Source organism: Pogona vitticeps, chromosome 1 (assembly GCF_051106095.1).
Source record: "Pogona vitticeps strain Pit_001003342236 chromosome 1, PviZW2.1, whole genome shotgun sequence".
NCBI lineage: Eukaryota > Metazoa > Chordata > Lepidosauria > Squamata > Agamidae > Pogona > Pogona vitticeps.
Genome location: NC_135783.1, coordinates 27277316 through 27302373, shown reverse-complemented (window position 1 = coordinate 27302373; position 25058 = coordinate 27277316). Strand labels below are relative to the sequence as shown.

At 39.1% G+C, this 25058-nt stretch overlaps 1 protein-coding gene across 1 annotated transcript in view; it reads right to left on the bottom strand.

Annotated features, from left to right (window-relative positions):
• The window catches only part of PRPH2 (peripherin 2), a 31337-nt gene extending 7172 nt beyond the window's left edge, over positions 1-24165 (bottom strand). The window contains exons 1-2 of the mRNA XM_020803727.3: positions 21290-24165; positions 9360-9606 (exon numbers count right to left, since the gene is read on the bottom strand). Coding sequence (XP_020659386.3) covers positions 9360-9606; positions 21290-21870 — 828 coding nt within the window. The 5' untranslated portion in view covers positions 21871-24165. The remainder of the gene's footprint in view (positions 1-9359; positions 9607-21289) is intronic.
• Between the last annotated feature and the right edge of the window lie 893 nt (positions 24166-25058).

Sequence of the window (25058 nt, the reverse complement as noted above, 5' to 3'; positions counted from 1 at the left end):
TTACTAAGAATCTCTTTGCAGAGGCACCTGCACTATTTTTACACAAAAAATTGCATAGAAACCAGTTAACTCATAGCCAGGAATGCTGGCTGGGCAATTATGGGAATTGTTGCTCAAAAAAGAAGCTTTTCAAAGCTGTGACATTGTACATCTTATTGTATTAATTTTGTTAGCAGGGGGATAGACTTGATGACTTAGGGAGTCCCTTTCAGCTCTACAGTTCTATTGGTCTATGAATCCATGACTCCATGTTGTTGTTTAGTCGTTAAGTCGTGTCCGACCCTTTGTGACCCCAGAGCACACCAGGCCCTCCTGGTCTATGAATCCATGACTCCATAGCTCTCCAGAAACATTCACTTCCAGTTTTCGAAAAAGGAGCCATGTTAATCTGTGCAAGCAAATCAGGCAAACAAACATCAAAAAACCAGAAATGTTGTGGTATCCCCCACACCAATATTCATAGAGTTCAGTCATCATAAAGAAATAACATTGTCCAGGTTTGGCAACTTCTGAAAACTGGTTTGTCAATAAATATTTCAGAACCTATGCAATTTGCCTTCTCCTAATTTTATGCTCTATGGTCAGACCTTTATTCTGGTTAAAATGTGATTCAGATACTCTAAAGTTAATGGTAACATGTTGAAGTAATTAAAATAAATATTTTGTTTGTTTTCTGAGACCCTACTCCACTCTCAGAAGTTGGTGGAGGGAGCTAACCGAGGAAAGATTTTTGTTTTCATTTTGATTTGATGTGCCATTAAGTTGGAAACAACTTACAGTGACCCAAACAGGGCTTTTAGAGTAAGAGAGATACATATTTACGGCGGTTTTACCAGTTCCACTCCCCCCAGGGAATTCCTATGGTTGAGCAGGGATTTGAACCCAAGCTCCTAAATCCTAGCCCATCACTCTTTCCACTACACCATTTGGTAGTCATTTAGAATGTAGGTAATACATATCTGAAACGTATTCAACATTGCATCACCATTATTATATTCTTGTTCTAAATCATAATTATTTTACTGTATTCCAATTCGACTAGTACAGCGTTTTTTTTGTTGCTGTTTACATTTAATTAATTAATTTTTAATAATTATGATTAATTAATTAATTATAATAAATTAATAATTATAATTATAATTATAATTAATTAATTAATTTAAAATATGTTTATCTTGCCTTTCTCCTTCTCTGTTTGCTTTCTTCTGTTGGCATTATTGTGCATTTCAGGTAAGGATTTGGGTGGATAACTCAGTGAAATGAAGAACAGGGCTGGGGAGATCAATTTCCCACTGTCCCTTGTAAGAGAAGAGGCAGCCTGTGCAGCCTTGGGTTCCATAGGTAAATGACTTATAACTATACCTAAAAAACCTTGGAAAATGACTGCCATAAGTTGGCATGGACTTGATGACACATTATTATTATGATGATGAATGGATTTTTATTTGCATTTGTTCTGTGCATCTGAACTGCCCTGAAAGCTTACTAACTGGAAAAGTGGTTTAGAAACAATTTTACTGTGTTAATAAAGGAAGAACGGGGCTGGGGAGATCAATTCCCTCTGTCCAAATAGTACACAAACCAGTTAAACTTTTGAGGGAGGTTTCCTTGAATAGAAACCACTATTTATTAGTGTGCACTTCGTAGAGTGGTTATTTACATCTTGTCGAATAGCAGTTTCATGGGCACAGCTACTGGAGAGGACTGAGGTAGAGGATCCTGATCTAAAGATAATATGATAGGCAATCCTCAAGGACAAAGGTTGTTTTTGGATGGTGCATCTGATAATGACAGATTATTCTATTCAATTGATCAGGGCACAAAAGAGCATCTTACTGCAAGTGTTGCTTCTCCATTGAATTTGTTGGATGGAACATTATGGAGAAATATTCTGCATCAGATTTCTTCTGGCATAAAAGACTTCTTCAGCCTTCAGATTCCTAGATATTGCTGGACTCCTAAATTTCCCATTGGCTGGAAAATCTGGGAGTCTATCTCCAGCAAAATCTATGGATCAAAAGCTGAGAATACTATATTCCCCAGCTGATCTCTTTTCCTGTTTACAAATATAAATATAAACACATAGAAACACATAGAAAAATATAAACACATATAAATGTGTTTATATTTTTCTGGCTGTAGTTCAAACAGGATTGAAGAGTCTTCTGCTTTTAAGAATCCTCCAGTGTATGAATGTGGGATATTGTGTTTCTATATCGACAATTCAAACACCAAGAACTGGCTCGATATTGCTCCACAATATCATGCCTGCATTGTCAGCAGGAAAAAGAATGCAAAACTTTACATAGCAAAGGGAAGCCTGAATTTTGATGACAGCTATGTCAGCAGTCAAAATGATGTACGTGATACTCTCTTGTGCTCACTATCATTTCTTCTAGGCATTTTGATACCTAGAGAACTAATTGAAAAACAGTATTGACAGTTGCTTTGTGTTTGGGTGAGAAGTGGTTAACTGATGACAAAAAGAGTTAGGTTCTGGGATTTTCCCTTGCTTGGTGTCTCTTTCTAAATGGTAGTGAGCACAAAGGGTATCCTGTAGACCACTGGTTCTTAACCTTGGGTTACTCAGGAGTTTTGGACTGCAACTCCCAGAAGCCTTCACCACAAACTGTGCTGGCTGGGGTTTCTGGGAGTTGCAGTTCAAAAACATCCGAGTAACAAAGGTTAAGAACCACTGCTGTAGACCATCTTGATTGCTGACATGGATATCGTCAACATTCAAGTTTATAAAGTCTAGTATCTTTCTTAGTGCTGACACTGTAGATATGATATTGTGCAGCGATACAGAACTACTTCCTGGCATTTTGAATCACCAATATAGAAGCACAGTATTCCACATTCATAAACTAGAGATTTGTTGAAGAATTGGATTTCCTGGCTTTTTAAAGTGGAAGTTTAAGCGTATCTAAACTATACACAAATTTCAACAGCATTTTCCCTCATGTAGATTACTCAGCACCAGGGGATCCCAGAAGATGATCACATGATCTGTAATATGGTTATTGGGGGAGGTTAAAACCAAGAACAGCTGGGATGTTGTTGCAATCCCTCTGTGCCAAAACATTTTGAAGAGATGTTTTGGACTTAATGAAATGATGAAGCAAAAATGTGAGTGCAACATATACATCAGAGAAACATACACACCCTTTAATCTCTCAGGTAAACTAATGTTGCCATGCCTGGAGAATGCAGACTTGAAAGCTATCATTTAATGTCCAAACTCTTGCTTTACAAACTTGTTTTCTGAAAGATGTCCCCTTGTCTTTTACTTATTTATTTATATTTAAAATACTTATATGCTGCCTTTCTCCTAAAGATCCAAGGCTGTTTACAGTATTAAAACAAAAGTTCAAGTAAAACAAAACAATACAATAATTCCTTTTTAAAATCCCCTTGGTCAACCAATCATTTAAAGGAAAGCCTGCCTGAAAAGGTCTTTGTGTGCTTGCAGAGGGGCAGCAAAGATGGGGCCAGCCTGGCCTCTCATGGGAGGGAATTGAAGAGTCTGAGAGCAGCAACAGAGAAGGCCCCCTCTTGCCTCCCTACCAAATGTGCCTGTGAGGATGGTGGATTTGACAGAAAGGCCTCTCCTGATGATCATAATACCCAGGTAAGATCATAAAGGGAGATGCTGTCTTTTAGATAACTTGTACCCAAGCTGTTTATGGCTCTATGGGTTAAAACCAGCACTTTGAATTGTGTCCGGAACCGGATCAACAGTCAGTATAGCAGTGTAGAGGACTTATATGTTCCTTGTAAACACCCCCAGTTTACAATCTGACTGCACCATTTTGCACCGATGGGAGTTTCCAAACACTTTCGAAAGGCAACCCCATGTAGAGCGTGTTCCAATAATCCAGACAGGATGTAATTAAGGCATGTGTCTGTGTCACCACAGCCAGATCAGACCTCTCAAGTAATAGGCACAGCTGGTGCTAGTGCTAACTGTTAGCTAGTGCTAACTGTGAAAAGGCACTCCTGGCCACTGACGAAACCTGGGCATCCAGGTTCAGAGATGAATCCAGGGGCATCCCCCAAGCTGTGCACCTGTGTTTTCAGAGGGAGTGTAACCCACTGGCTGAATTCTTATTCCTTGATCTGCCTTTTGGCTGACCAGAAGCAGCTCTGTCTTGTCTGGATTATCTTCTGAATTTATTTTAAAGTATCTGTCGGGGAGCTGGAAATTAGCAAAGTTTGCCACTTGAAAGTAAGGTCAAAATCATCCACACTACATTAAAAAAAAGACAGTGAAGAAAGATGGGGGAGGGAGATTAACTCATTTGAAATGTGGTGTTGGAGGTGAGCCTTACAGATAACACTGACCACCAAAAAAGCAAGTAAATTGGTGCTGAATCAAGTCAACTCTGAACTCTTGGTAGAGCAAAAAGGAGTAGATTGAAGCCATCCTATTTTGCACATATAATTAAAATACAGAACGGACTCAAAAAGATATTACTGCTGGGATCAGTGGAACAGGCAGTAGAAAAATAGGAAGACCAAACATGATATGGGTTGACTCAGTAAAGGAATAGCTGTTACTTTGCAAAACCTGAGCAGGAGAGAACAACCTAACCTGAGATACTGTGGATCTGAGAAAAGCTGTTAATGACAGGGCATTTGGGAGGCCATTTACTCACACCTGAGAAGTGACTTGATGTCACATAACACCTTTGGAGTTTTTTTAAAGTACCAAGCAATGGGTGGAATGGAGACTTATCAGGAGACTGTGACAGGATATAGGCCCCAAAGCTTTGCTAACATCGTAAGACAATCACCGCTTAAATGAGTGAACTTATGGATATTTGTTCTTTACTCTTTACTATATTTTTAAAAAACATATTTTCAATATCTGTATTTTCTTTTCTTTTTTTATTGTTTTGGGTCTCCATTTTTACAACCAGACACAAAATCTCCTTGCAAGCATGATTCTCATAAGCCTGTTTGGCCAGGAAGATATTTAAAAGTTTGCTAAGAGTCAGCTAATTGGGTCCTGATTGACAGTTTCAAAAGTTCATATTGCCCCAGACCTGCAGTTGATTTCTCGTTTGAAAATGTATGTGAGACTGTTTGGTCTGAGAAATAATGAGATAATGCTTATTGAAAATGCATGGCAAAATATCCTCCTTTCTGGAGGACTGTCACTCCATAAATTTCTTTAAAACAAACCCATCTTTTCAGTCTGTTTCTATGGCTTTTCTCTCTAAATATCTCTCTCTGCCTACCAATGTACACAATGCTTCATTTTGCAAAGTTCCTGCTGGCTAGCCTGTACCATACATGTCCAATCTTACAACAAAGTATCTGTTTTTCCCTTTTGAAAAAACTTTTTTGCAGATCAGTATTTCAGCCCCTTGAATTTGGATTCTTTCTGAATAAAAAAAAAAATCCAGGGTATCCACAAATCTCTCCTCCAACACCAAATTTCAAACAAATCATTTCCCCCCGTCAGCTTCCTTTACTGTTCAGCTTTCACACTCATACGTGTTGATCAGAAATATAAGACTTTGAATGATCTTGGTCTTGGTCTCCAGTGGCACATCCTTATACTTGGGTCATGCACGTTCATAAGTAATAAATATCAAGAAATGCCTTTTATAGTCTTAATTATGGTCACATAATAAAATAAACAGAATAAGATGAGCAAGTAATCAAACCTCACATAATTAAGAGATATCAAAAATCCTTAAGTATGTCTACCAAATTAATATCCATTTGCCTTTTGTCAATGGGATTTTTAATGATCTGACGAGGTATCAACACAACAGAGAGGAAAGGAAAAAATGCGATTCTGTCCTCCTTTTAAGTAAAGTGATGGAATAAATGTCCTCGACAATAAGTCTGTACTGCAAACACAATTCAGAGAACTTAGACACGGACTGTTTTTTTATCTGTTGGTTGAAATCCTGTTACTTAGCATAGTAGGTCACACAACAGTAGAGACAGTGGAGAATCTGAAGAGTCAATTCTTCCATAAATTCCGCTGATTCAATTGGGCCTGCTCTAGTTGCAACTTCCAAGCTAAGCAAGATGATGTCAGCCAGTGCTTCCCCCTTAAGTTTTAATACTGATTTTAATGTTCTGTTCTAACAGATATTATTTATATGTTTGAATTCTACTTTTGATATTTTTATCAGTGTTTGTTACGTGTGCTTTGAAAACTTGTTTTCAAATGCAAAAGTGAGTTCTAAAAGTTTGGAAAAATGTGAATTATCCTAAAATGTTTGTCTAGGGCAGCAGATATTTTAAATACAAAACACCTCAATCCTGTGCATGTTTAACTGGAAATAAATCCCCCACTGAAAGTGGTAATATTATCTTCTGAATAAATGCACACAGCATAAACTCTTGAAGGGGCATGCTTTCCCCACAAAAAAGCCATATAAACTCCTTTTATGGAGGCATGCTCTAAAATATAGGGGCTTTCATGGTTCTTATCAGTTCATACAGAGTTTGGATTAGCAAATGCAATAAATCCTGATACATGAAGAGCTGACGGTTAAGATGTCAGGTCATCAGCCTTCCCACTCCTAATGGGTCAATGGGTGGGTCCTTGTGATACCATAGGATAGATTGTTGTGATGTCACACAGGTAAAGCAGGTAAGGGTTGGGAAAGAAGTCAAAACTGCTTTGGAGCCAGCTAAGTATAAGAAAGAGCAATATAGGTCAAAGGGCCCAGCTAATATGGAAATTAGCATCTAGGACGAGCAACTAACCAATCAATCCACCAATCAACCAACCTTTTTCTGGCAGCCAGGAGGGTAGCAAAGGATACTCCACAGCTGCTGCCATTCTCACTAAGGCTTACATCCTCAGTGGTCTTACCTATAGCAGTGGTCCTCAACCTTGCACCTCCAGATGTTCTTGGACTACAACTCCCAGAAGCCTTCACCACCACCTCTGTTGGCCAGGATTTCTGGGAGTTGAAGTCCAAGAACATCTGGAGGCCCAAGGTTGAGGACCACTGACCTACAGCACAAATAAAACTGCAACTCGTTCACATGACCCTGTACTGCTTCATTCAGAGTTCATACAGCCAAAAAAATTCATGAGTCAAGTGTTTGCATCAACCAGGTATTTCCCACTCTATTCCCTTATCTCTTGGCTTTTGATGTACCAATATTTATACAAGTGTCACACAAGCACCTTCACACTGAGATAGTGACTCCTGGGCATGAGTAGGAAGTGAGCAAAGATGAATACCCAGGCACATTAAAGCCACCTCTCACACAAGAATCAAACCTTTTCCTCCACCTTGTCTCTCCACTGGATATCAAAACCTGAAGAACTATCTACTAATAGTATAGTCAGAACCTGAAGAACTAGCTATTGAAACTGAGGGCCAAATTACATATTATAGATACTCTCTCATTACAGCTGACATACCATCAGCATTTTAGAGGTATGACTCACAGCTTTGTGTCTAAGATATCAAACTTGCAATCAAAGTCAAAACACCTGTTCATCTCCCAAACATCAATCACAAAATAAAGCAAACTACTTTTTCAATTACATGAGGTGAGAAAATGTCCTGCTGTGACATTCAGAAACCTTCAGCAGTTATTCCCTCTTCTAATGATGGGTTGGGTGCAACCTATAGTTTGGTCTTCAGTCTTGCTTTTGTTTTGACTTTGGCAGCTACTGCATTGTAATCCAAAATAACGCTTTGCCTCAGACTTGATGCCTTGTTCTATATTCAATGACAGGAAGAGATTCTTTGAGGCATAAAAAGCCCAAGGAGGCATAAAAAGCCCAAGGAAGAAGGTGTAGGAACTCATATAGGAGAAGTTACTCTCATAAAGTACTAACTCAGCTATGCCTTTTCACTACTTTGCAGGTATGCCTCAACTGCTCTTTGAGAATACCTGAACCGTGATATTCTGAGTTAGGTTGAATTCAGATGTGTTTGTTAATCCTGCACAAGCAGTTTTAAGAATAGAGTTCAAGGATTCACACTGATTCAGTGATAATTCCCAGCTCAACCAAAATGCACCATCAGGAATTTATAGGGCTGTTTTATGGTAAACATTGATTGCATTAATAACGGAAACAAAATTTTTAGAGTATATATTTTTAATTGCATTTCAATTATTTTGCCTTTTTTTGTATTTTAAATGTTGTAAGCAGCCCAGAGACCTTTGGGTAGTGTGGGCAGCATATAAGTTAAATAAATAAAAATAAATAAATAAAATGTGATCTTCCATACAGTTCAACACCATTTTCCCCAGCAGACTACTCTATAGGTCTACTGTGACACTGCATTCAATGGAGTTTACTCGTAGCTATTCAATACAGGATGTCAGCGTCACAATTTCCATTGGTAACATTACGGTTGGTCGTGGTTTCAGATGCTCAAATGTGTATACATTTAGAAGCAAAATATGGCCACCCAAAAATTAAGTACACTTCTCCCTTGAATTGCATGGGTCTGAACAGCACAGTTTTGATTTTTTTTGAATAAATACATACACACACACATATACAAACATACTGTATCCTTGGCCACCCAGAACCCCATGAGTTCAACACTGAAGGTATTAAAATGGTATACTTGTCCCCAAACACAACATATTTAATACAGCCTCTAGATCCGGGCTCATAAGGACTTTTAAGGCTCATTACACATGGCATTGTATGGAAGGTTTGTCAATATTATGGAAGAGTAGGTCATTCCTAGATAGGTAGGTAAATCTCCAGAAGTACATTTCTTTATAAATTTAAGGAACAAAATGAGAGAGATTGAGAGATTGAAGGCCAGCAACAACCTGTGAGTTTCAAGGCCACAGATAATTTGGTGGGGAGGGGGGGAAAAAGCAAAAGCAATGACACAGAAGGGAGAGCAGAGAGAATGGGTCTGTCTCAGCTTCATATCCTGGAGATAGGGATTAAGGTTAAAAGTATGCACATCGTGGTATTAAAATGCTCCCCTGCCTCTGTTACTCCCCAGAAAATCCTGTCACACTTGTTACATGCCAAAGAATTGCCCAGTTTAAGACTAGCTGCAGGTCCCACACTTGGCCCTACTTAGCATTTCATAGTATAACTGGGGAAAGTATTTTCTTGGTGGAGATACCCCATTCCCTTTCCTCTTCTTAAATATCTCCTTATCCCATGAAAAAAAAACAACCCAAAGTTCCTCTTGCAAGAACTACAGCTCCCAGTTTCTTTATCTGGGCAATCTGGGGAATTGCAGTCCAAGAAAGTAACTTTTTCAAGTTCTGGCTGGAGCTTTGAACAGGAACATTCATGTTGTGGGAGGTGAATCTACACTGCAGCAACCTTTTACTTATTTCAAGATGGTTCTGACAATGGGGGAGGATGAGTCACATCAGTGTATTACCTCGAAAAGCCAGACAAAGAGAACGAATACTCCCATAGAACTCATCATGCCACTGTAGTAGTTAAGCAGAGCCTCTCGGCAGCCGCGGTTCCACAGGTTGAGCTCTTCCGTCTGAAAGTCATAGCTGTAGTGAGCTGAGTTATTTGAGACCTGGTACTGGATACATGGTCGTGGGGAACTCGGGTTGCAGCAACTGAAGGGGACACCATCCACCAGGTATCTGCCATCCACGTTGCTTTTAATACGACTGCAAGCAAGCAAAGCACAGTGAGTTACAAACATCAAGATTTCTCATTTTACATACAGTATATGAATGTAAAAGCTGTTGTGCCAAACAAGCAATCTCCATAGTCTATCTAAAAGTTCCCTTCCCAGCGCCTCAATAAAAATATTTCATTTTAACTTGTAAAACATCCATTCTGCTACTCCGAATGGATTACGTAATTCAGAATAGAACCCTGGTTTCCTCCTGCCAACCTAGCAGTTTGAAGGCATGTGAAAATGTGAGTAGATAAATAGGTACCATCTTGGTGGGAAGGTAACAGTGTTCCATGTCTAGTCGCGCTGGCCACGTGACCACGGAAAATGTCTTCGGACAAACGCTGGCTCTATGGCTTGGAGACAAGGATGAGCACCATGCCCTAGAGTCAGACACGACTGGACTAAATGTCAAGGGGAACCTTCCTTTTGATGAATACAAGAATACTCAGTCATACTTATGTGTCCCCAGTAAACATGGAATGAAAAGCAGAGAAAATCACATTCTTGAACCACCCTGACTGTTGAAATGCTAAAGAGGAACTCATTTGTATTAAGCAGAGCTGCAACCTTTAGTCAAGAGATGAGAAATGTGTCTGTACTCCAGATGTTGCTCCTCTGACTGCAAGTTTCTTTTTTCTAACCAGAATAGACAACAGGAACGGAGACTGGGCAGTCCAACAGCATTCAAAAGACTACACAGCCCCCTTCTCTTATTTAACCAGTTTGATCATACACAGTATTTTAAAAATTCAACTGACTGAAGAATGTCCCTAATTATCATGTTGGACATTGTTGTTTAGTCATTAAGTCATGTCCGACTCTTTGTGACCCCATGGACCAGAGCATGCCAGGCCCTCCTGTCCTCCACTGCTTCCTGGAGTTTGGTCAATTTTATTTTGGTATGTTGGACGTTACCATTTTTTAAAAGGTGCATGTAGTTTAAAAAACTGAAAAAAGAAGAAGGACCATCTCAGTTGATGCTAGATTAAATTAAACCTAATCTCTGTCTAGAAGCAGATGGATGCTATCATATTTTGGACAGAAGACAAAACTCATTAGAAAATATAATAATGCTGAAAAATATTGAAGGCAGCAGAAAAAGAGGCCAAATATGAGATAGATTGATTCAATAAAGGAAGCCACGGCCATGAGCTTACAAGACCTGACCAGGACTGTTAATGATAGGACATTTTGAAGATAATTGATAGGATCACCGTAAACCAAAAGTGACTTGCTTGCATGTCACAATAAAAGCAGACAACCATATGTTTCCAGTCTTGGGTCCCCAGATGTTCTTGGATTAAAACTCTCAGAAGCCTTCACCACTAGCTGTGTTGGCCAGGATTTCTGCAAGTTGTAGTCCAAGAACATCTGCGGATCCAAGATTGGGAACCACTGACTAAGAGGAACCATCGACCACCATCATTTCACATTTAGAGAGAAGGCGCTCTCTAAAATGCTGTTGCCCTGCTTGTCACTTCGGACAGACCTATCTCGTAAAACCAAAGAATATTTATTGCTTCAAAGCATTTTTTAATTGCATAAATATATATCAATGAAAACAAGACGCTTGCAATCAGAAAAGTGCTGGTGATTTTCCCACCCTTCTTCACGCCCCCACAAAAGCCTCTCCTTGGTTTAAGGTTATCCTCCTGAACCAAGTGAGTTGTTGGGGAGGGGGGCGCTGCTGAGGGGGGGTTTACTGAAAACTGAGTAGAGAACCTGCACAGAAGGAAGTGAGATTAATCCTAGGCAAATATAGCATTGAACTGCATTGCACGTTGTGGGAGCTACGCAGTGAACTCCATTGGGGGTATTTCTGTGTTGCCATGTACAGAATTATTTATTTATTTATTTATTCATTACATTTCTAACCTGCCCATCTAGTCATTTTGACTACTCTGGGCGGCATACATCAGACACAACAAAACCAATTAAAATAATATCAGCATCCAAAAATAAAATAAAATAGAATAGCAGTTTATAGGAAAAATGGTGGGGCTTGGCTGACTCATGCCACTTGGATTACCATAATGTGCTCCAAAGGGGGCTGCCTTTGAAAAGTATTCTGAAGCTTCAAGCTGGCCTGAAATGGTACAGTCAAACTGCTGAGCAGGCCTTGTTAGTTACAGGGAGCATATAACTCTCCAGTTAAAACAGCTCCACTGGCTGCCTGTCCATTTCTAGACCCAGTTCAAAATGCTCTATCAGTTTTGAAGTGCTGTATGACTTGGGTCCAGATTTTCGGAAGCACTGGTTCTCTCTACAACGAACCTCCCCAGTTTTTAAGATCTTTGGGAGAGGCCCGTTTTAGTCTGGCTGCCTGTTTGGTACTGATGCAAGAGAGGGTATGTTCTTAGATAGTGGAACACCCTTGGAGGCCAGGCCAGCCCAGCCCCCTTCCACTCCTTCTTCTAATGACAGGCAAAGCCTTTTTTTTTTTACAGCAGATATTCAACAATGGAATTGGACAGAAAGGAGTTTTAATACGGAATATTGTATATTTTACTGTTTTCTTTTGTGTGTGTTTTAAAGATTTTTACACTGTTCTCAGTGTTACTACAAACAGAATCTTGTTTCTTCCTTCTACTTACACAGCAGTGGTTAGAGCATTTCTAATTTGTACAAGGAAGTATCTATGAATGATTCCTTGTGCAAGATCCGAAGTTGGCCAAGGGTTTGTGCAAAATATGACTGCATGGGCAGAAAATAGAAGAAGGATTTTGTCATATGGGTTTCATTGTTTTTAATATTTTAACTTCTTATGCATTAGTTTTATCTGTTTTTATAATCATTTGTGAGTCATCTTGTGTCCCTATATTGGGAGAAATGTGGTAGAGAAGTAAAATTAACAGACTGAATAAAATGGCCCAATTGAAGTGAGTGCAGCAGAGTGCAAGTAAGTGACAGTAATCAGTATCTGATCCAAGAGAGTGAGTTATGAGGCTGCTTAACAAATTTGGCATTTACCACAGTTTTGGGTAAACTGTGAAAAGATTTAAAGGGGCTTTGCTTTATAATAAAAATTCCAAATCCGCTGCTGGAATACCATTCCTGATGGTACCTAATGGTTCAAACTGACATAATAAATTTCACAGCTGTATCAACATGGCCAGTAATGATCACAAAAGCTTTCAAAGGCTTTCTCCATTGTTCAAAATATGAAGTACCGCTTGTTGAAACAACATCCACTGTTGTAGAGTTTAGTCAACATCACATTAATTACTGATGACAGAAATTCAGCCTTTAAATTTGAAACAACTTTAACTATGTGTACATAAGGTGAGTTTAATAGCTGAACAGGTTACTGGTCTCCCCTGTGAAATGGAATCATTAAACATGAAACATAAAACAATTTTATACTAGTTTGATTGTTTTTCTCCCAAAGAATGATGGGATATTTTAAATGGGTAACAGTGCTGAGAATTCTCTGTCCCGGTTTGCCAGCTCTCATCACAGACCATTTTTACTATTTAATTAGGCATCCTTCAGTCTCGAAAGACTATGGTAACGTGCTCTGTATGGAGGACTTGGAACAGCGTCTGGTGTGGCTGAGGAGGCCAATTCAAGAGTGAATTTTTACTATAGGCATTATTAAATTAATGTCCCACAAATCATGCTCAGGACAGCTAACAATAAAATAAAATGCAAGATAAAATGCACATGTGAAATAAGCGGCATCCACTACCTAAAACTTTTATAAGCAAATGCCGTCAACTTCTATGTCAAATACTTTTCTGAATAAAAACATATTTGACTATTAACAGCAAGATGCCTGGGTGTGATGATCAAGAAGCCCTCTTCTGTATTCTCACCAAACATATCTCCTTTTATGGTGAAGGAAGGAGAAGTACCGCTTCCAAGAACCATAAAATGTGCTACCTGTTAGCTATCAGTATCGGTCAACCAAACAGGCAGACAAGAAATATACAACAAAGCCCAGTGAAAAAAGGAGAGAGAAAAGTCTCAAGATGTTAAGAGGGGGGGAAATTGGTTGGTGATGTATAAAGCCCTTAGTGCCAGGATCCGACCATACTTTCTTCCCCACATGTGCCCAATCAACTCTTGAGATCCTCAACAAAAGACTTATTGGTTATTGTACAAGGGGGAGGAGGGAGTGAAACGGTGTGTCGTGAGGCCTTTTTAAATGTCCCCTAGAGGTGGTATAGCTCAGGAGACAGTTGTGCCTGACTGCAGAATCAAAGGCTGTGAGTTCAAATCCCGCATATGCATACTGGCAGAGAGGAAAAGGCAAGATTACCCAGAGTGTGTTTGGCTGATGCGGTTCATTGCTCCGCCACATGTGCAAGCATTAGGCGACCTGCACAGTCTCAGAGTACCACCAGAATAAGGGACTGATATACCACTTATGAATAGGTTTTATCTATAATACCCTGAGAGGACCACCAGACTTTTAAGCAACTTGACAACACATTATTATTATTACTAATAGTAATATTATTATTACCTTTCAGTACTCCCCAGAAAAAAAGCAGTTTCTGCTAAAATTTGGTGTCAAACCACTACACCTAAACAGGCCCGAGGCAGCTGTTGTGCTGAGCTGTAAACGTCTCCTGACAATATACTTGTTTATCAGTCCTTTACCCAACTCTGGGTAACTACCCTATTTTTGTATTATTGTTGGAATACTTTGAACATTTATCCTTTTACTGATTGTTTTGAAACTGTTTTATAGCTTGTTGGATGTAAATTTAAACAATAACCCACTACTATAAGCAACGTTAAAAACACGATGAATGGAGGCATACATATGTACTTCAATATATACAAAAGCTCTTCCTGACACAATTATTTCCAACCCATGTGCAGAACAGATTAATTCTTAATTGCATGCTACTAAATTAGCTGGTCTGCTGTCACTGTATTCTTTTACTGTATTGTAACATGGCATGGGGACCCATATCTGGGATTCCACATTTTACAGCAGGTGAAACTCGCTCAGAACTATATATAAGATTATTTAGAGGTCAAAATTCTTCTCCACCCTCAGGATATCTTTAAGCAAATTCCCACTGGTTTTTTTAAAATTAAACAGATGGCTGCAGCAGCCTATATTAACAACAACACAGACAGCACTTGGAAAAGGTGCTTGCTTAGACTAAAATTCCCAGAATCCCGAAGGAAAGGATTCTGGGAGCTTTAGTCTCAAAATTAATTTTTCCAACCATTGAATTTCACATAAGAGATACCCTGTTTCCCCGAAAATAAGACCTAACCTGAAAATAAGCCCTAGTACAATTTTTCAGAATACTCAAAATAAAAGCCCTACCCCAAAAATAATAGTTAACTGAAACCCTGCCCTCCACTATTGTGCAGGAACCAGAAGATGACATGACTGTACAAGGGGGTGCTAATAAGTATTGAGCCTTACCCAGAAAAATTTGAGCTAGGAAGCTATAAATTGCAGGTTTGTCTATATTCAATGGTGCAAAAATCAGCTACCTATGATTTTAACTTAACTTTCATTTTCCAGTCCAAAGTGAACATGGCAGCACCTCCAGAAAAGTTCAATGTGGAAAAGCATAGGACAATAATCAAGCTCCTGCTTCTCCAAGGGAAAGGTGCAAAGCAAATCCATGATGAAATGTCACAAACTATGGGCGACAGTGGCCCTTCATATGCAACAGTTAAATGTTGGGTTGTCCATTTTTAAACTGGACATTTCAACGTTGAAAGTGAGAAACCCAGTGGAAGGCCTGTTTCTGTCTCTGTGCCTGCAAATGTGAAAGCCATCCATGACATGATCATGGAGGACCACCAGATATCAGCCAAAAGTATTGCTATATATCTGAGAATATCACGTGAGAGAGTTGGTGCCATTATCCACAACGACTTGGAAATGAGAAAGCTGGCAGCAAAGTGGATCCCCAAACTTTTGACACCCGTACAAAAGAGGAAACATGGAGTCATTGGTGGGTGTTTTGGAACATTTTGCAAGAAATGAGTCAGATTTCCTGGGCAAACTGGTAACGAGACATCGATCTACTGTTATGATCCTGTGACAAAGGAACAGTCTAAGGAATAAAGGCACAGTGGTTCCCCCAGGCCAAAGAAGTTCCAAGTGCAAAGGTCGATGCAGAAGCAAATAGCAACAGTTTTTTGGGATAAGAAGGGAGTTCTGCTGGTGGACTACCTCCAACGGGGTTGAACCATCAATGTAAAATATTATTGTGCTTTATTGACGAAGTTGAGGCAAAACATCAAGGAAAAACATTGAGGAAAGCTCTCCAAAGGTGTCATCCTGTTACATGACGCCTTGTCACACACTGCAAGTGAAACAATGACAAAACTGTCCTCCTTAGGTTTTCAAGTGATGCCCCATCCACCCTATTCTCCCGACCTGGCTCCTTCTAATTATTATCTGTTCTCCACACTCAAAAAACACATAAAGGGACAATGATTTGTTGTTCTGGAGGCAACTAATGCTGCAAATGAGTGGTTATACCAGCAGTCAGAAGAATTTTATTTGCAGGGACTTAAGAAGCTGCAGGACAGATGTCGCAGGTGCATTGACTTCCTGGGGGAATATGTAGAATAGTGTGGCAGTTAAAGCTTCCTAGCTCAGTTTTTTTTCTGGGAAAAGCTCGATATTTATCAGCACCCCCTCATATTTGAATAAATGTAGATTGTTGTACATGAAAAAAAAAATACAACATCCCTTGAAAATAAGCCATAATACGTTTTTTGGAGCAAAAATTAATAGAAGACCCTGTCTTATTTTCAGGGAAAAACGGTATGTAGAGTCTTCAATCATGCATTACTTGGTCTTTATTAGAAAGACAATGACATGTCCCTCCCTATTTTAATCGTAAAGTCTTAGAGAAGATTGGCTTGTGGTCTAATTATATCTCAGTCTATTTACAGTCCCCAAACCATTGTATGCTCGCAGCCTAAATAAGCTGTCCCCAATCGGGTATCCTCTAGACCAGCGGTTCCCAACTTTTTTGGGACCACAGCCAGCTGAGCCTCTGAGGAAGGCAGGACACACACACACCCCGCGTGTGGGGTGCTCTCAGACACATGTGCACACATTCTCAGGCACATGCGCGAAGTGGTGGGGGAGCGCGCACATGTCTGCCAGCACCAGCGTGAGCACTCCCCCACTCCTTCACGCATGCAGAGGACTGACTGCATGCCCTTGCGCGTGCCTGCTCACCCCTTCATGCGGGCGCATGCGTGAAGGGTTGGGGAACACTCACACTGGTGCACATGCGCAAAGCAGCTGTGGGGAGGGGAGTGCATGTGGGGGGGCGGGAGGTCTGTCTCCGTGGCCCAGTCCAGCTCAGGCTATGGACCAGCACTGGGCCGCAGACCGGGGGTTGCCAACCTCTGCTCTAGATGAGCTGTGTGACAATTCCTACCACTTCAGCACATCCACAACTGTCATGGGCTGGAAGGTGGCCCATATGGAGGGAACCAGGCTGGGGAAGACAGACCTCCATGCAGAAAAACAAAAAAATCTCCCATTAATTTCAGTATGATGGACTCTGTTGAGCTTGTAAGACTATAGGCTCTCACCTTCTGTGCTTCTTGATTATCATGAATACCACACAATGTTGATGTTCACATCACAGATAGAGCTGGATAACAATATCAACCTCCAAAGTAGCAGAGATGTTTTTAAAAGGCACTCAGATTTTATGATTGCTAAGAGGGCTTTAAATAAGACTTCTATTGAATAAGACTCCCCTCCTTCTGAGGGGCTGCAGAGCTCAGAATAACAATAAATTCGTGTGAGTCACTTGACTAGTAACAAGACATTCAGTATTTTTAACTACACCCACGCATAAGCACAGCATAATCTTGTTTTCCCCTCTCATGCACTGCCCTTCTGCTGTGGATGGATTAAGATCATGGATCTGGAGATAATGCTACCAGTGTGAACATCTTATTGTTTTCTTAAGTAATTATTTATATCAAAGGGTGCTTCTTAAACATAAACTATCCCTATACATTCTACAAATAAACATCTGGCTAACATCGGAGCTCAATATATAATTGCATATACTGTACATAAATTTCATTATCATAATGGGCTACTTCAAGCAGGCTGCAGAATTCTAACCCAACCAACACCACAAGTGAAAACCAAATTTAAGAACCTCTAAAGAAAATTGCCAAACCTAGGTGGTAGTTTTCTTATTGTTTTGAGATTACTTTCAATATGGCAGGTGGTAGTCAAGAGGAGATAAATAATTACCATATGTTCATCTGAATTTCAATTTTTACATTATCATTTTTTTTACAGTATGGCCAAAACCCTACTGTGAAATACAACACACAGGAAGACAATCGCATAAGTGGTTTTCACATGTTGATGTCTGTCTGGATACACAACCAATTTTGCAACCCAAGCTTGTTTGACAGATCAGTGGTAAGATGGTGCATATCACTTTTATGATTGCTGGTTTATTTTTCACAGTTCCAACAGGACTCTGGTGTATATTATTAGAACATGCAAACTATAAGCAACTATAAGCCCAAAATTCTAGTACATAGTTAGGCCTGTGGAAGATAAACAGCATAACATGCAGCTGCTTCTCCCTGGCAATACACAAGTCTCTGCTTGGATTTTCAGGCACATGCAAATCCACCAGTTTGGAAAATCTAAGCAGGGATTTGTTAATTAGCAATGGGAAGTCTCTGTACGTTATGCTTTCCGCCTTCCACAGGTATAACTACGCAACAGGATTTTGGCCTTACAATATTTATCTAAAAATATTTGCCATCGATTTTGAGGGAATATTAATATATTTGAAAGATAGGGTTTCAATGTATGGTGTTAACCCCTACCACTCTATATATATTTAGAGCCCTTTTAAAAAAGGTTATACAGTACTTACATCCTATTGAAACTAGTGAGTTTTAAGTTAGTAGCAATAGGATCAATGTCCTATTGATGATATGTATCCTATAGTACAGGCCTATATATATCCACTGAGAAGTAATTACTGATGCATTTAGTGACACTCTCAGGTAACTGGTATAGGATTGAAGCCTTGGTATCAATGGCGTTCTAGAGTTCTCTTCTACAAAATGTATTTTCAGTGAGCGTTTGAAAAACTACCTCTGCCTATTTGAATGCCTTCTTACTGTCACGAATGACAAAGTTCCCATATTTTCCACCAATAAGCATTTATGGGAACCATTACCTTAAACAATAGTTCAATTTAACAACACTTTTGGGTAGATGCAATGTGAAAAGTTATACACTTATGCCTAAAACTTAGAGATAGGAGGGCTTTAATTTCTGGTGATTCACTGAGTGTAGTTGGACAACTATCTTAATCTGTTTCCAGCTTTTCTCAATATAAAATAGGGACAATTCTAATTGCCTGATTGAAAGGAGTTGCTTTTTCTGGTAGTTTACTGTAATATTACTGTGTTTTTCCGAAAATAAGACAGGGTCTTATATTATTTTTTGCTACAATAATGCAGTAGGGCTTATTTTCAGGGAATGTTTTATTTTTTTCATATACAACAATCTACATGTATTCAAATACAGTCATGTCATCTTCTGGTTGCTGCACAATGGTGGAGGGCAGGGTTTCACTTAAGTGGGGCTTATTTTTGGGGTAGGGCTTATATTACAAGCATCCTGAAAAATCATAAAAAAAAGGAAAAGGTTCCCCTTGACAATTTTTGTCCAGTCGTGTTCGACTCTAGGGGGCGGTGCTCATCCCCGTTTCCAAGCCATAGAGCCAGCGTTTTGTCAGAAGACAATCTTCCGTGGTCACATGGACAGTGCGACTTAGACACGGAATGCTGTTACCTTCCCACCGAGGTGGTCCCTATTGATCTACTTGCATTTGCATGCTTTCGAACCGCTAGGTTGGCGGGAGCTGGGACAAGTGACGGGCACTCACTCCATCGTGTGGATTCGATCTTATGACTGCTTGGTCTTCTGACCCTGCAGCACAGGCTTCTGCTGTTTACTAGGGCTTATTTTCAGGTTAGGGCTTATTTTCAGGGGAATATGGTATAACAGCATAAACACCGAGACAGAGAGCAGTTGTTAGAGCCAGATATTTTAAATTTTAATACTTCATGAAATAGGTGTGGAGACCCCTTGTTTTAATTCACTTAAAGTCCAAACTATGAGTTGGACAAAGCATACTAAAAGCTGAGGATAGATACCCAGGGTGGTGTAGTGGATAGAGTGATGGATTAGCACTCAGGAGACCTCGGGTTGAATCTCTACTCAGCCATGCAAACTCACTGAGGTGTGAAACTGATAAAACCATTCCTTTAATATTTCACTTACCTTGAAAGTCCTATTAGGATCGCTATAAGTCTGTTCTGACTTGACAGCACATAACAACAACAAAGGCCAGTCATGCCTAGTTCAGATCTATATTGGGAGTGTTCTCTCCGTCCCCCTCCTCCAAGTTTGCCCTGATGGCTAGTTGCCTTTCCAGAGGTGATATTTACTGGAAAGATATGCTGTAGATGTGACATTAGTCTATTTACATTAAAAATGTGCTCCACTTTTACTTTTCTTTCAACCAGGTAAAGAATCTCTTAGCCCTTCCTTAATTTCTACTTGATATACCTTTTTTGGAAAAAAAAATCACAAGATTTGCAAGTGATTTGTTGTAACTTAAAAAAAATCCATAAAATAATCATATTAGACTGCAAGACCCTTAAGGCTAAAATACAGCCATGTTGTCACGGAGTGGCACTAAAACAATGCTGTAACGATTGTGCAACAAACAAAATGCTAGAACAATTTATCTTCCTAGTTTTATGAAGGCAAATGGAACAGGAGCACCAAGTACATATACATTTTGCAGAGCCATATTAATTCTGTCAATCCAACCAGCCAAGAATAACTACAGAGTAGCTTAATAGAGTTTGAGAATAATATCAGAGCACAATGCAGCAGGCAGTTGTTCTCTATAACCTCTCTTAGAATTAATGGCAACTGTGAAATATTTTATTTTATTTCTGTTACCTAAATCCAGTGTTCATACCACCTACAGCAGAGCCATGTAAAGTTATGGAGCCCATCAAAAAGAGCTACTAAAATCCTTTTGATTTCAGTGGGTCTTCTTTAGCTAAGCCTTGTGCTGGATTTAACACAATGAGGTTTGTGCTAGCGAGCTTTTGGTCAGAATATACCCTTCACTTTCAATTTAGAGAAATCAGGCATGCTGGCCACATTAACAGAACTACATGAATGGATGAACCAAAAGCTAGCAAGTTGTGGTGGTAAGGGAATATTTTAAAAAATTGTTCTTCATTATTATAGCTGTATTGCCATAATAAGAATCCATGATAAATGTAGCTGACAAAGATTCATGATTCAATCGGCCAGTGAAGTAACCACTTTGGGAGCTTGAAATGCCACTACCCTTAGTCTGAGTGACAGATTATTCTAAAGCAGAACCCCAGAATTGTTACTGTGCTCCTACAATCAGAATTACACCTAAATCTCAATTTAAAATCTCAACTACCCTAGAAAATAAATATGTATAAATATTTTTAGATGAATTTCTCTAACAGAAGAAATTAGTAACTCTAAGGTGTAATTAAGAGTTTTGTTTATATACAACTACAAAAGAGGCACTATTGCATATAATGCTGGTAAGGACTGGTAGCAGAAGTTCAGATGCAAATAAGAGAAATTAAGTTCCATAACTACTTACTCTTTCACTTCCTTGGAGCTAAAATCCAAGTATCTATTGCTGATCCACTGAATCTCAAACCAGTCTCGAAAACCAGTGTTTCCACAGCATTTGAACTCAATCTGGAGCAGATCAATGGTCTTCTTCATGAAGCATCTTCCTGGAGTATCTGTATCACGATAGAACTTCATACCATTTCTTAGCCCCTGTTCTAGTGTACTTTCCAGAGAACCTCTCATCAGAAAACAAACAAGAACAACAAAAAAAATGAAGATGATAAAAAAGATGCACAATGCTAAGTAAATTTTCAGGAGTGGCTTCCACTTTGTAAATTTAGCAGGATCCAGAGAATCGTAGCATATCTTTCCTGCAAGAGCATTGAATGCACAAGCTAGTACACCCACCAATATCAAGGAATTGGGCACAAAGTGACTTTCAGAATTGTCCATCACGTCACTTCTCTTTCTGAGCTCAATTTTCAAGAACAAACCCATTGAGAAAACAACGATCCCTGCAAACACTGAAAACCAGTTCATGAGCCACAGTCCTTGTGCTAGTTTTACTCTTTTCTTCTGGTTGAACTTGACTTTCATCACTGCCATCTTAGCAAAGTTTGATGCACCAAGACTACACAGAAATTAATCCTTTTTTCCAGGAGGGAACCAGCTTTTAGGAAGATCTGCCACCATTCAGGCCTGGAAGATTCTTAATGGTGTAGCTTCAGCTGAGCTGTCCTTTGAACTTTCCATCTTGCTGAATCTGAAGATATTCGGATAGAATTAACAAATTTCACACAATTAAAAAAACAAATAATTGGCAAATAGTTTATGCAGCTATTTCGGGTGGTCCCTTCTACGCAAAGGAGTCACAGCTTCAAAGTTGCAAATGATTAAAGCTGGATCTACAATACGTCATTCCAATACTAATCAGTGTAATCCAATTTAGAGCTATCTCTGCCAGCAGATGAGCATTGGGAATAATCCCTCTTTTTACTATTTAATGGATTTGCACTTTCACGTGATGCGTTGCAGTGCATTACAAATGAAAACCAAGGTATAAAAACATGTCCCATTCATCGATTCTTTAAGAGATGAAACTGAAGACTGGGTAAAAGTTGTATCATACACATACCTGTACCTTGATTTACAAAATGCTCCAAGCCAGTAAGACCTTGCTGCAGTTTATCTTGTGTCAATCACCTTGAATGACATCCTTTGGCTTATGTGTTTTGGAAGGGTGGAATTAAGGTCACAATTTCAGTGAACTGAAATCTTAAGTTTCAGGAAAGCCAGTAAACAAAATATACCATTCTTCTGGAACTACACCAAAGCATCTCAGAAACTCTTGCAAATATGAAAAAACAAAAACTCAAAACTCAAAAATATTGGTTTGAGCTCAAAATGCTGGTTTGAGCTAATTGTGGTGAGCCAAGAGTAGACCAAGACTCATTTGATGATATAAGAAAACCTTTAGCACAACACCAAGATTTTGTATCACCAATCAAGGAATCTCTGCTCCACTGTGATTTTTTTATAGAACTGCATAATCTCCTTACAGTGTTCTGATAATGATATAGAGCCTCAGAGTATGGAATGGCAGTAGCTGTAAATTCTTTTGTACTGTTCACTTTGTTGTATGGGGCTGCTCTTTAAATAATTACTGCAAATAAAATAAACCTAACAAAGATGTTAAATTTTAAATTAAATAACAACATACAAATGTGTTCCAAATTGGATGCTTAAAATAGTTCCATGCACAAACAAGGCACCAGATCAAGTCCCTCAAAGAAAGTCCTAATAATAACTCTTTGATATCTCCAGGCAACTCTGTTTTTTACAGCCTTACCTTCATAAAGCATTCAAGATTGTTCCAAAGCCAGAATCTTCAACACCCTCAACCAAGGCAACAAGGACCTGATTCCTGCTCCAAGGGACCAGAAATTATTTTCTTCTCCATCCCTACCTGTTTCTTAAATGAAACTTTATGACTACAGTCCTAAGTATTTTCCCACTTACTGGGCTGGACCAAATAGCACATAAGGATTAAACCTGCATTTTATAAGCAAATATAGTAAACAGGGAACAAACTATCACTGATGTTGTTTCTGTTTTCCATCCTTTAATATTAAGGATATTCTTACCCCACTTTCAAATGTGTCCATGGCAATGATTTGTAAATATTTGTATAATCTTTCATCATTATGTGTTCACCTTCTTGTAATTATTTTACAAGAGGAAATACTTTTGGAAAGTTAAAGACTAACACTAGTGGTTCCACACATTTTTGAAAATCATGCAGTACACCCGAGTATACCTTAACATACTTTAAATTCAAAAGAATGAAAGCACAATGTTCTAAACTGTGAGAAAGAGAAAACCCAAACCTTCATAAAGTGAATTATGTAAGAAACTGATTTCCTTTTGCACCTCACATCCCCAAGATTATGAAAATTGTAAAATGTAGATTAGCATCTCAGCACCACCTAGTGGTTAACAATGAAATTACAAGGAGTGCAAGGTTTTCTAGGTACAGTGGTGCCTCGCAAGACAATGTTCATTCGTTCCGCGAAAAACGTCGTCTTGTAAAAACATCATCTTGCGAAACGCGGTTCCCCATTGGAATGCATTGAAATATAATTAATGCCTTCCAATGGGGAAAAATCGTCTTGCGAAAATTGTCCATAGAAAACATCGTCTTGCGAAGTGCAACAGCAATCGCAAAAACCAATCGTCTTGCGGATTGTCCCGCGAGGCAATCGTCTTGCCGGGCACCATTGTATAGATTACCTAGAAGTGGTTCATCACTACCTTCATTTGGGCAGCCCCAAATATGCAGACTTGCCCAAGTCTCAGATCCTGAGAGGCACAGTGGAGAACAAAACTCCCAACCTCTGGCTTGATACCCAACTCACTGAGCTATCCAGCCAGCTCAGTTCTATCATTAATAACCATTAATACACCATATATTGGTTTTTATAGGCAGTCAGCATGGATGTTCAAAAGATATTTCTGGGACAGAGTATGGTTTCCCAATTGTTGCTTTGTCGCAGTAACTTCCAAAATGCAAGACATGAGTTAGAGTAGAAATCTTCTTGGATTACAAAACAACCCATATTGATAAGTTTCCAATTATAAGTATTGAAAAACATTAAAACAAACCAGACATGAGATTAACCTTCTTGGATCAATCTCTTTAAAAAAACCTACAGTGACTTATGTATTTTCTGGCTTCTATGGAAATTCCAAATGGTAAGCAGCAAGGACCATTTTTGTGTCCCAACAGAGTATGTGAGCTGAAACAAAAATGTCAAAAATAGTAGCTTTGTTGGGAATTTTTCTCTTTTCTTTGTAAAAGAAAACCATGCATGGCAAATGATGTATTTTGGGTCATTGTTTGTAACAGTTCATGAGACAATGCGTCAAGATACCTACGTCTGTAGGTCTAGTTCTATGTGGAGTCTTCAATAAAACATGACTCTTGGATGACTAAATGTACTGTGCTGGTGATGAATTGTTAATGAACAATATTCATCACCACTGGTAGAAACTTTGTTTCTAGTTCCTGGACATAAGTTGATTTTTTTAAGGGCTAGAAATTTCTCTGTCTAGGGAAGGAATGCTAGGGAAATTAGAGAAAACTATGAAGAGGGAAGGAGTATCTCCACTATACTTTTTAAAATGGCAGTTCCTATTTCAGCATATTTATTATCTGAATCTGCATTTTCTTTGGTAATTTCTGCTTTTAGAGTCTGGTCTAGGACCATGTATATTTTCTAATACAATCTGACCTC